Raw genomic sequence first — 12,111 nt, forward strand, 5'->3', positions numbered from 1 at the left:
TTTATATTATGCACGAACGACGCAAATTATTCGGGTGGGTTACATACATATTGAACCCTTATCCTTGCCAATGACATCTGGCAGTTCAGCATTATTTGACGCAAGTTTGACTGCTGATGACATGGACTTGAGTGAAACTCGACCAGAATGTTGCTTGTGCTGTACTCAGTACTGCTGAAATAATGCATGATAAAAAGGGTTATGTACAAATCACTTTTTTTATTTTTAGTTTGGAAAGACATATGAAGGAGACGATGTCCGATCTATTTGATTTATATTCGTCACAATGACTCATTCAAGTGCAATCCAGGCTCACACCTGCTTTGCGTGATAGGGCTGATGGGATCGGGTGCATTCTGGGAGATTTGGTCACGAGTACCAGAGCAACAATGGACATACAAAAAAAAATTCCATTTACAAAATCCATCGGCTTAATTTAATAGTGGCTTTAATGTGCAAATGAATAAATAATTAAACAATCTCATCCACATCAGAATTAACACGTTCAAAAAATAATTTTACAAACATTTGGTAAAAAATACAAAGTGTAAAAAAAGATACACAAGCAGCGTCATTCCCGACTCTTTAAATCCGTGTGGAGTTGCCAATAATTCAGGTTTAGAGAACATTTGGATTGGACAGCAGAGGACCTCAAATGTAATTGCTTGAAGGTTCTATTCCAAGCCAGGGTCATCATCTCTCCATGGTCACTAGCATGCATATCGCGAGCACCATTGAATAGGTGGGGGGAGTAATTTCCACCAATTTCTCATCGAATGGAGCTGAGCACCACTTGCTGCTGGTTATTCTGTGCAGGTGCAGGGCCCCTTTGTCCAGCCACTGCTGGACGAGTGACCTCCCCATGCGGGTTATGTAACCGTAATGACCCAAGCTGGTTGGTGTGCGCTGGTGAGGGCCGCCAGGTTGCCATGGCAAAGCACGTGCATAAAATACCTGCACCAGCATTCAATAATTCAGGGTTAAACAATAATGTGTGGATTACACGGCAAAGCCATCCCTCACACATTACCCCGGAACAATCACGTGCCGACTGCAGTAGCAGTGAGTTTGAAAAAAATTGACTTTGTATTTTCGTACCGCTTCCATGATGTAATAACGCGTTTTCCTCCCTCGACATCGCTTGATGCCACCTGATGCCACCTGACACCCGCTTTCTGCAGGAAGAGCAGCGTTAATGTCACATCACGTGATAATGGTATTTAGGGTCATCCAAAAATGTTGTATCTCAGGCCGTTTTCAGAAAGTGCAGATTAATCCGAAAATCGGGAAACCTCCAGAGCGAGATTTTAGTTAGTGGAAGACTGAGAGTTCAATATCAACTGCGGGTGGTGCCATTTTACTCTCACAGGCAATGTAAAATATTTCTCAACCACAGCCAACTGGCTCGTTCGGTCATTGCCAAAGGTGCTCAAACCGGTTTCCAGCTCCGCTGGCCATGGGGTGGCACCCCCCCCCCCCCCCATCTACAGCCTTAATCGTCGTTGAAAATTCCACATTACTATGATGGGATCCAGTGTAACCGTAGGACAATTGGAAAAACTGATAGGGATGCTTTAACATTAATATAAATATAAAATTGCATTTGAATTTGTAAATGCACCTGCCATCACCTACTTGTACAGCCCATATTATTAATTTTCAACGATGCATTACCTGTTCAATAAGTGCAACTAATGGTCTGGTTTTATATCAGTCGACAAGGCAGCTCTGAGTCAGGGTTTGGCTCAGGCTCAGCTCGGGCTCGGCTCTGGCTCAAAGCCACGTGCTTAACTTGAGTCGGCCCCAAACGTGGTCCTAGCCACGCTTGGGATTTCCCAGGAGCAGAGCCTAAGCCGCGACTAATACCACACCACTGGGTGCTAACACGGCGCAAGATTGATATACGAAGCGTGGTTACAAAGGAGCTCCACCAGCGATGTTGTAGCGAGCCATGTCAAATCAGGTTGAGGAAGCTACAAACCACCCCCGGCGGTTTCCCAGTCTCAGGTGACAAGGCAGATGGATTCTTTGACAAACTGAAATGCGATCACAGTAGCTTCACCCTCGCGGCTTTCTCCATCAGACGGCGCGCTCACAGTCCACGCGGATTCCCAGGAGAACCGCCCTTGTTGAGCCCAACACTGGTGCAACAACAGCAGCAGCAGCAGCAACCATCGATCTTGTAATTCAATCAACATCGCCACGCGGTGTCTTCACTTTCCGATCATGGACTACTCCCCGTGTAAACACGTTGAGATTGGAAAACCTGGGACGGATTGTCTCGCCCCCGCCTCCTGAAGCGCCGCGCCAAGGTCGCGAATGATACATCTGGGTGGCCCCCGGGGTACACACCCCCCGGCTGCCCATCCCCTCCTCCGACGGCGCAACGCGACCCCTGACCGAACCCGCATCTCCTCGGGAGTGTCCTCGGCCAGTACGGGGCCCCCCGTGGAGGGGCTCGAGTCGTCCTCCGGGTCATCCAGCAGCAGCAGCAGCCGCCGCAGCGGCAGCGTCGTCCCCCTCGCCGTCTTCCCCTCGCCGCGTCCTCCCCAACGTTGCGTTGCGCCGCTCGGAGAGCGGCCGACGTCGATGGCCGCCGGGTTGTCCGCGGGAAGGTGGTGGCTGCAGTCCGGGGTCAACACGGAGGGCGCCGACAGGTCCAGCAGCAGCCTCAGGCCGCTGTCGTCCGCCCGCGTGTCGCGCGCTCCCGACTCTCGCTCGCCGTGATTTCTGTGGCCGCTTTGCGAGGCCCCGGTTTCCAAACCTCTGGGGCGACCATTTTCCAAGTTGGTGCAGGGACTGTTTTGTGAATTTCTTAAGTGACTTTGTTCAGAATATAGTACATGGCCATTTACAGAATCTCTGGGGTGGCTATTTAAAACATCTTTGCAGTGACTATTTTTGGAGTTTATCATGTGACCGTTTTCTGAAAAATTTCCGTGAATTGCAGTCAAGCTCGTCAACTGAACCTTTGTTAAACCGTTGTTGCAGTGAGCGTTTTCCGATGTTTTTCTTTGCCCACTTTCCGAACTCCTACACCGTCTGCTCCCAGCATTCCTCTCTAAACTCGAAGGCCTTGGCTGAATATCTAGGGCGACACGGGGAGATCTCACGCATGGAGATTCCCCACACGTCACGGACGGAGGAGATGTCTCGGGCGTAGATGTCTCAGAAGCTTCACAGCCGACAGCTGCACGGACAACAGAGGCGGCCTTCGAGTTGCGGGCTCCAGGCAAACGATGGATGCCGCTGTTGTTGTTGCTGCTGCCGCTGTTGTTGTTGCTGCTGCTGCTGCAAACGAGGAACTGCAGTGGCAGGAACCGGCCGGAGGGGATGGCCCTCCCGGTGGCCACTGCCGCAGGCGCTCTGCGATGTGGGATGCGGCTTCCACACTGGCCTGTGCCTCCCAAAGGACGGTCCCCCAGTCCGCCTGGAAACTGCGAGGTCACCTTTGGGGACAGGGGGTTGAAAATAGAAGAATTTTTTTTTATTGTATCAGTATGACGTTCGTAATTTACTCTGCTATACAAAGACTCCACTTTGGTGCGGCCTTTCCCACACATGCCCGCATAGCTGCCTTATCAGTGCCCTTATTACAGACCAAGTCAGACCTTATTGGTCACCCCGTGCCCTAATAAATCTCAACGTTCATCGTACAAAGTCCCATCACAAGGCAGAAACACACAATTTTCCCTGTACTACAATACGGGGAAACCGTATGGGTGGTCAGCACCACGCCCGGCCGCCTTTGTCTCTCCAGTGCTGATGTTGTAAACAGAACGAGGTACACATTTAAGGCCGAGTCGAGGATCTAGGCGAGGCCCAGGACCGCTCTAGATATGCGCCAATAATTTCGTTGTGAGCGGGAATCGAACTCGGGTGGCCAACCGACTCCTAAAGACAAAGATCCCCCGTGTAGGCTCCAACAAGCTGTTGGGCAAAGTGCAGTTAGCGACTGAACGTCCACAATCAGATCGATACCGGAGGAATCCGATGAGCTACAAAGCTCTTGTTCGCATGCCCAGCACATTGTCCCAGGCACACTCGAGACACCCTTAGGTTACCCCCGTACCCACGAAGGGGGGCTCCCGATGCGACCGTGGGGGGCCCTCCCAGGGCCAGGTGGGGGAGCGGTTCGGCCGAGGCGACGGGGGCCGCTGGGGGCGGCAGCGAGGAGGCGGCTCGGGGCCTCCACGAAGCTGAGCTCGGCCTTGCTGGCCCGGCCGCCGACTTCTCCACGCCGACCCTCGACTCCTCTTCGACCACCGCGGCCACCGCTGCCTCGTCGCCCCCTTCCCTCACCTCGTCCTCCCCTCTCGCCACCGCCTCGGGCCCCGCGTCTCAACGATGAGGGCGAGGCCGCCATGGCCGCCCGCACCCGCCCGCCTGCCCGCACCTCCTCAACTGTTGGCCGACTTGTCCCGCAGCTGCCGCGCCATCTCGAGCCCCGGCACCGCCCTCGACTCTCGTGGCTTCTGCTCGCGGCGAGGCTCGCAGAAGAAGGCCGGCGTCGTGAGAAGAAGGCCGAGGCGACTTATCCCCCGACTGCTGCTGCACCGCCGCTGTCTTCACCGCCGCTTTGGCAGCAACTGCCTCCCTGTGGGCCCTCTCGTGGCCACATGGCGCCACATGGCGACGCACGGCACCGCCCTCATCACCAAACCTTCCCCTGGCCACACACCCGTTGTTGCTACGAACTAATAACCACGCTGTATTTACAAACTACTAGTTTGTAAAAAAAAAAAATCACCAGGCAAAGGTTTTCAATAAATGTAAGAATTAACCTGATGCGATTTTTCTTTTATAATTTTGAATCTGCGATCAGATACTTAACAACTACTCAAAAAATTGTCGACAACTTGATTCAACTTCTTATATTTAAAAAATACCCATCGGAAACCGCTCAATTTAAAGATTCCGTTCTTTTTTTATTAGAAAGAACAAACATTAATGAACTTAATACTGTACGAGGGGATGCTCCTATCTTTTATCTTTTTCAAATTATTCAGATTTGAACATAAAATGCGGATTGTTTTGGTTCAAACCCGCTTGAATCCGAAATATCTCAAAACCAATAAAAGACAGAACAATGGTTCTCGTTTTAATGTAATTTGCGGTTTAACGCTCTATCAAACGGGAAGACCAGCAATCTTATATTTAACGGTTTCTGAATGCCACTCACAAACATTTAATGGGTCACTTACAATCGAGATTTGGGGCCTTAAACTGTAAAATGTCGGAATTCAGATTGTTCCTGTTGTTTGTGTCCTAAAAGCTACATATGTACCAACTTTCAGCTTTCTATCTTATCGGGGAGTACCCTGGAGGCTTTTGAGTCGTACATCCAGATTAAGGTATTTATTTTTTATATGAACTATATCTTATTTTTTTCAGGTAAGGCCCACTGAGCGATATATAGAAATTTTTCACAAGCAACCTGCCTATCACAAACGATCGCTTAACGAAGTGAGCTTATCACCATCGGGTGGAAATGTATAGCGGCCAAATACTCTGAACTCGTGTTGTTGATTAAATATGGAAAGGAAAAAACCAGAGGACCCGGAGAAACATCCAAACGACCACGAGGAGAACAGAACACGCAACCTTAAAATATACGGCAGGCATCTAGGTCGGGGTCGAACCCACAACCTCCTGTATACCAGGCGAGGTAGGTAACATCTCGCCACCGTGGCCCGTTTAAAGGAGGTCCATTTCCCGAAACGTCGTCTGTTATATGTTTTTACTTTTAAGGCCGCGGTTTTATTGACAAACGTGTTGAGTTGGTATTTGTCCTTGTGCCCCACTGTTAACACAGCAGCAGCTGCATCATCATCGTCGTCATCACCAAGTAGTAATCGCAATTCATCTCGCTCATCGATGCTTGGCACAAACTAGTCATTAAAACATGATTTATAAAATACTGAAATGTGTTTATGTGGAGGGACAGACATGGGTATTGGGTGTTTTGTCAGCTTGATATTGGTCACGATTATATGTCTGGAAATATAAATGTGTTGTTGTTAACCGATCACCACCCGGCACAGCCAATTAGTAAGGTTTATATCACGTGAACAAAGCGTGCCAATTAGCTAGTACTTCAGCAGCAGCTACTTCAGCAGTAACTAATTGGCACGCTTTGGCTACGGGAGGCTTGTACATCTGTTTCCACTCAGGGGGAGGGGGGGAGGAGAAGTGATCTCTCCATTTTGTGTCTGGTCGGTTGGCCAGGTCCCGAAAATGTGGCGCCTGTAATCGAAAGCGGACAGATTGTGAATGTAAAGGAATTTGTATACTTGGGAAGTCTCTTGATATGATACAACGGCTGCACGAAAGACAGAAGAGCGATGATGGCAAAGGCAAGAGCAGTACTTCCAGGAATCAATCTCGTGTGGAGAAGCAAGCAAGTCGGCTATAAGACCAAACTTAGCATCTTAAGAACATGCGTCCAACATGCGAGACTTGGACATAAAAAAAAGACTGAGACAGATATTGGCACCCGAAATGTATTGCTACATAAGAATACTGCATATCAGCTGGGCCCAACGAGTGGCCAAGGTAAGGAAAAGGTTGCACCATAGAGGAATGGCCTGATGATGCAGGCAGTGATGAGAAGGAAACTGTCAGCATTTGGACACCTGTCTTGTGGTTGTTGTTGTTTGACTTGCATCCCACTGGGATTTTTGCACACAGCGTTGATATACGGTGCTTTTTTTTGGAATTTTTGCTGTGTTTTTTCTGGATTTTCAGTTTGCACATAGTCACATAGTCACTTTAAGATGTTTTCTTGTTCATGTTTTTTGTTTGTTGCGGTTGCACCCGATTCAAGAGCCGAATGGCTCACAGGGCTATACCTAATAAATGAACTTAAACTTGAACCTGTAGGATGGGCAACAGGAAAATTAAAACCGTGTTGTTCATGAAAACACGACCCGGACTCAACACTGAGTAGCTTTTGAGATGTGATGATATCGGATGATTTGGCAGTGCTTGCTGTCACTATACATAAATATATAAATGAATGTAACCCCGTGACCACACGCCACAGTCGCTGCGTGTCATCGCATTCCGCCTGGATGTGTTAGTGCCGACATCCCCACGGGATCTTTAACGCCCCCTTGGCATCCACGCGGCCACGCGCGTTGGTGATGAATTCCCCGCACGGTAACGAGGAGTGGCTTCTGTCGCGTGTGGACCTCGTTATTGACAACCAGGCGAGAGAGGTGAGCAGACGCTCCCGGGTGACCACGGCCAGAGTTTATTTTCACAGTCAGACGGCACGGGGCGCTGTGTGGATGATGAACCAACAGTGCCGAATTATCCTCGTAGCAAAAGTAGCTACACAAGCTACGGGCCCCGCACTTTCAAGGGCCCCGCGCTAAATGCTTTCAAGCTATCAATTCCGGTTCAGTGCTTCTGCACTTGCTCTATTACTATAGTACTATACCGCCTTCAACTTTTATAAACGACTGGGTGTTTAATGTTAGCGATTTGTCGTATTATCTGGCTGTATAGTAAATGAAAAAATACAATAACTTTAATATGCAAGTAACAAAAATTGTGTTTTAATATTTGTGTTTTTTTATGTTAGTGCCCCTTTATAACATATGCGACAGGCCCCGCACAAGTTTAATCCGGCACGGGCTGAGTGCTTCGCTGTGAGCACCAGGGTCGAGGGGGCCAACCCCACGCCACCGGAGGGCGACACTCGCAGCGAAGAATCCCGTGCGGCGCAGCCGCAGCGCCCGCGTGGAGTTCGGGCAGCGCCCCGCGGGCGAGCGGCTGCGTCTCGAGGCGGCGAACAGACGCGGGGCGGCGCAATTGTCCTGGGAGCGAGGGGAGACATCGGAGCGGGGCTCTGTTGCTGCTCGTGGCACGCGAGGGAGGGGGAGGAGGAGGGGACTGGGAGAGGGGCGCCGCTCCGTGGAGAGAGTCGCGGGGGGAGGCGGCGCTCAGCTTGCGCCCGGACAGGGGAAGGGGCCTTGGCAGTGGTGGTCGGGGTCGAGGCGGCTCCACCGAGAGGAGTGGAGCCGCCGTGGCGGGGTGGAGCTTGGCTGGGGGTCTGGGACAGGACGCCTCGGCCGCTGACGTGGAGGGGCCACGGGCGAGCGGAGTGGAGCCAGGTGAGAGGGGGGAGAGGCACGGGGAGGGGAGCGAGACGAGAGGGGAGAGACGGGGAGAGGAGGGTGGTCTCCTCGTGTTGCTCACTCGCTGTGATGCTCGCAATTGGGGTTGAGAACTTAAAGTTGATTCTTGCCTTTTAGACGCCGTGGTTGTTTGCTTACCACCAATCTTGCTGTGAAAGAGGTTATTACCCGTAACCCTCGTGGGTTTTAAAGAGCTGCACGGAGTCAGTAATATTCATAACCCGTTACTGGTCGCTGTCTGTGTAGTAATATCGCAAATCCACTGCTGGATGAGTGCATTTTACAATCCGTGGTGGGTCTTGCGATTTTTTTACAATACTTAAGTGTTTTACGTTTTTTTAAAAGATATAAACAACCAGATGTAGCCGGTTTTATAACATTTCACGGAATTTTTCTCAGGCAAATCGTGTTTGTGGTGGTATTCTGTTGTAGAAATAGCAGTTTTAGTGCCAAATTGCACCGAAACCATGTCTAAGTGGTCATTGTAAATTTCACTTTTACTGTTTTTTCGTTGCGTGTGGAGTTTCCATCGATATTTTGCATCAAACCATAGCGTACAGCTGCAATACCCCGAACAACCGGCGTAAATGGGTTTATTTGCAATAAATTGACACTTTAAATGGGAAACTGCATAGAACAGCGCCCCCTAGTGAACAGCGCCCCCTAGCGGTAGAAGAGCGCCCCCTACTGGTGAAAATGTATTAGTGGCATTGGCAAAAATAAATAAATATTAATCTCTTTCCTCCATGCCCTCTTGTCCCCGCCGTTCCAGGTCTCCATCCAAGGTCGTCCACGTCTCTATTCCCTCCATGCCTCGGACTCCAATCTCCTGTACACACAGACATACACACACACACGTTAGTATTGTACACAGAGAGAAACATTTACATTACATATCACTCACCTTGCCTCGTGAAATCCGTTGATGTTCCTGGATATTCGCCGCTGTGCCGGGATTCGAACCCATCACGTGCGGACTTCCAGGATTGCCTCGCATCGCCTTGAGCCACCAAGTCCTCACACAGATGTGTGCTGTTTTGTGCGTGTAGTTATTGCACTGAGCGCACGTGGCTGTTATAAACACACGCGATGACGTCATCACGTAAAGTTTAAATATCTAAAAGGGGAATCTCGGATTTGAACCTGTCTGCCCAATATAAAAGGGAGGCAGCTTCTCCATTACACCACACGGGCTTTGGTGTATGCTTTGAATGATTTGGTTATTAAATCGTCGTCTTTTCTCAACATCGTCATTGCAGATGTTTTATTTTAAAAAAAATATGAAGTTATTTAAATATTTATTACAAAACATGTGTTCAGCGTGGACTTGTTTTGAAAAAAAAAACTCGGTCGGTAGAAATAAAAAAATAAAAAAGCTGGATTCGAACTTGGGTCTCGATGATCGTCAACCTCGCGTGGATCCCACTCGCCCATCGAGCATCGGTGACGTGCCAGGGCTACACGTGGCGTGATGATGTCATCTCGTTATGGCATTGCGCGTGTGACGTGGCGATGGCCACGTTATTCAAAAGATAAATGCCAATGTCGAGGTCTGGCCACGACGGGAGGGCTTCAGCAGAGAGAGTGAGAGGTCGTGTCCGTGTCGCTGTTCATCCTCCGTTGAAGGAGCGCAGACCCACAGCGGGGTACTCTGCGGTCCATAGTTTGGGCTGCGTGGACACAGTCGCACTCCTGTGTCTTGCGTCTTTCATTATCCCACTGACGACGGAGACCTCGATGTGTCTAGCACTGGGAAAGTGACTTGCCACTGCACGCGTGGACGTGGAAGAGTGGGGGTAATTACGTAATCGCGTAGCATGAATGCAATTTCGCGTGACACAATTAAGTGCGGTGACGTCTTCACGTCTTTTGTTACGTAATGCTTTAAAAAAAAACGTAAAATAAACAATGTAAGATTCGAACCTGTGCCACGAACTCCAAAGCCCACCGTGTTGCCCTCTACACCACGAGGTGACGGTGACAAGTTGGGCCAGTTCTAGTTATTAAATAATCGTCAGTTTCACGTATTCTTCCAAAATAAGGTATTTCAAACAAAGCACTCCTGAGCATTTGATCCACCATGCACTTTAGAACGTCACTCCGGTAGTTAAAATATATACTCGCGTTATATAATAACGACAAGACCGACGGTGGGTTCGAACCCGGGACCCTCCGCGTGGCTGCCGCACACTCTCCCCGCTTGGCCACCTCACGGCCCCCTGTGTCGCTCCAGCATCGCTCATCTCAGTTTAAAACGGCGCAGACTTTCACGACCAATATTATATTCATAATAAAGGTTTTCGGGTGAGATCGCGTAAGTATTTGCCACAATTCTGGCAAATCGCCCGATGATGCTGGATGTAATTACCAGCGAAACGTCGTACTCAAATTGTAAATGTTGTGGATTCACTCTCCAACACGCCGTTGGGCTGAGGTAGTGAACTATTTGTCGTTTCGTTTACGTGACAAATCCCTTACTGATTGGCCGTGTTTGGTGGTGGAAGGTTTCGACATATTTATATTTACGCGATCTAACCCAAAAACCTTTATCATGACTTTTATAATTCACTGATTTCATTCAGGCATTACATTAACCGATTTCATTCACTCATATCATTCACTCATAAACTCATATTCACTGATTTCATTCACTCATATCATTCACTGATTTAATTCCCTCATATAAGTCATTGATTCCATTCACGAATATCATTAACTGATTTCAATAACTCATATTCACTGATTTAATTAACTGATTTCATTCATTCAAAAAACCTGGTGATGCTGCTGCTGCTGCTGCGTTGACTGTGGTGCACAAAGCACAGTTAACAAAAACACTCAAAACACTGGCCTTAATATATACATTTTTTAATAACAGGCGACGTTTCGGGCAATGGCCCTATGAAGAAGGGCCACTACCCTTCATTTTGTAAAAAAAAAAACACAACGGATTCAGGATTCCTCCATCTAGAAGTGGATAGATAATGGCTGCTTATGTACAGTATTCTCTCCCATCCACGTCGTCCCAGCTCATCACGACTCATCCCGCGCCTCTCGTCTCTCCCCCTCTGTCCCTCTCAATGTCTCTCTGGGGCACTGAGGGGGGAGCCGGGGGGGAGCAGGGGGGGGGCAGGGGGGGGGAGCAGGGGACGGTTGTTTTTCATCAGAACAAATCTCACCGTCACACGACGTCCGCTCGCTATCAGCCCCCGAGTATTCTTCTTGTTTAATTCGCCAGGGCCGTTCATTAAAGGCGCATGGCCCCGGGCTGGCCGTACGACAAACGTTGAGCGCCTTGAGAGAAGTTCAACTCGTACCCAGGCGTCGGAGGAGACACGGCAGGGGATTCATTCCCCCTGCATCCGGCACACCGCATCCAGTATACATCTCGCTGTGGCTGTGTTTAGCAAAGATTTCCAGAGACAACTGCTCCTCACAGGGAGAACTTCGGAAGGCCGGCACTGCGCACGACGGGCTGGGTGGCCAGCACAACGCCCGGCCGCCTTTGTCTCACCCGTGGCGATGTTTACACATCGCACCAGGCACTCACTTGAGGCTGAGTCGACCTAAGGGAAGCCCCAGGACCGGTTCAGATAATCGTCACTGGTGTTGGTGGGCCGTGAGCGGGATTCAAACTCGGGTGAACGGGTTCGTTGCGCAGCGCGCTAACCGATGCTCTACCGCTCCCTGCTGCCATCAATTCTGCACCCACCACTACCGACACCACCGTCATAATCACCACCATCAACTTTGATGGTGGTGGTGATATCATCTCCACAATTTACATAATCATAATCATCGCTGCCATCAAAATTACCCACACAAAGACAAAGATCCCCCGCATAGCCTTAACAAACTGTTGGGGCAAGTGCTGTTAGCGAGCACCTATGAAGGCCGGCACAGCACACGAGGGGGTGGATGGCCAGCACCACGCCTGGCTGCCTTTGTCTCCCCAGTGGCGATGTTT

At 49.7% G+C, this 12,111-nt stretch overlaps 2 protein-coding genes across 4 annotated transcripts in view; both read right to left on the reverse strand.

Moving 5' to 3' along the window:
- Positions 1 to 426: 426 nt before the first annotated feature.
- Positions 427 to 4,592, reverse strand: LOC144933937 (uncharacterized). Of its 2 annotated transcripts, none has more exons than XR_013637106.1 (2): positions 4,077 to 4,592; positions 427 to 3,449 (listed from the first exon to the last, which is right to left on the reverse strand). XR_013637106.1 is itself a non-coding variant. In XM_078859260.1 (2 exons), the coding sequence occupies exons 1-2, from the start codon at positions 4,364 to 4,366 to the stop codon at positions 2,232 to 2,234; spliced, it is 1,512 nt and encodes a 503-aa protein (XP_078715386.1). In that variant the 5' UTR covers positions 4,367 to 4,592; the 3' UTR covers positions 427 to 2,231. The 2 variants fall into 2 exon arrangements, 1 of the variants encoding a protein (XP_078715386.1); XM_078859260.1 differs by having other exon boundaries at positions 4,073 to 4,592.
- Positions 4,593 to 8,116: 3,524 nt separating this feature from the next.
- ITFG2 (integrin alpha FG-GAP repeat containing 2) overlaps positions 8,117 to 12,111 on the reverse strand; it is a 68,295-nt gene continuing 64,300 nt past the window's right edge. For both annotated transcript variants that reach the window (XM_078859263.1, XM_078859264.1), the window contains exon 13: positions 8,117 to 8,973. The gene's annotated coding sequence lies outside the window, so the exon portion shown is untranslated. The remainder of the gene's footprint in view (positions 8,974 to 12,111) is intronic.

Source organism: Lampetra fluviatilis, chromosome 8 (assembly GCF_964198595.1).
Source record: "Lampetra fluviatilis chromosome 8, kcLamFluv1.1, whole genome shotgun sequence".
Taxonomy (NCBI): Eukaryota; Metazoa; Chordata; class Hyperoartia; order Petromyzontiformes; family Petromyzontidae; genus Lampetra; species Lampetra fluviatilis.

Bases quoted from the DNA above. Each gene is read 5' to 3' on its own strand.
- LOC144933937 (XM_078859260.1), bottom strand. From the start codon at position 4,366: ATGGCGGCCTCGCCCTCATCGTTGAGACGCGGGGCCCGAGGCGGTGGC. The intron at 3,450-4,072 runs GTACGGGGGTAA...CTGTCCCCAAAG, and splicing joins TCGGGAGCCCCCCTTCGTGG to GTGACCTCGCAGTTTCCAGG.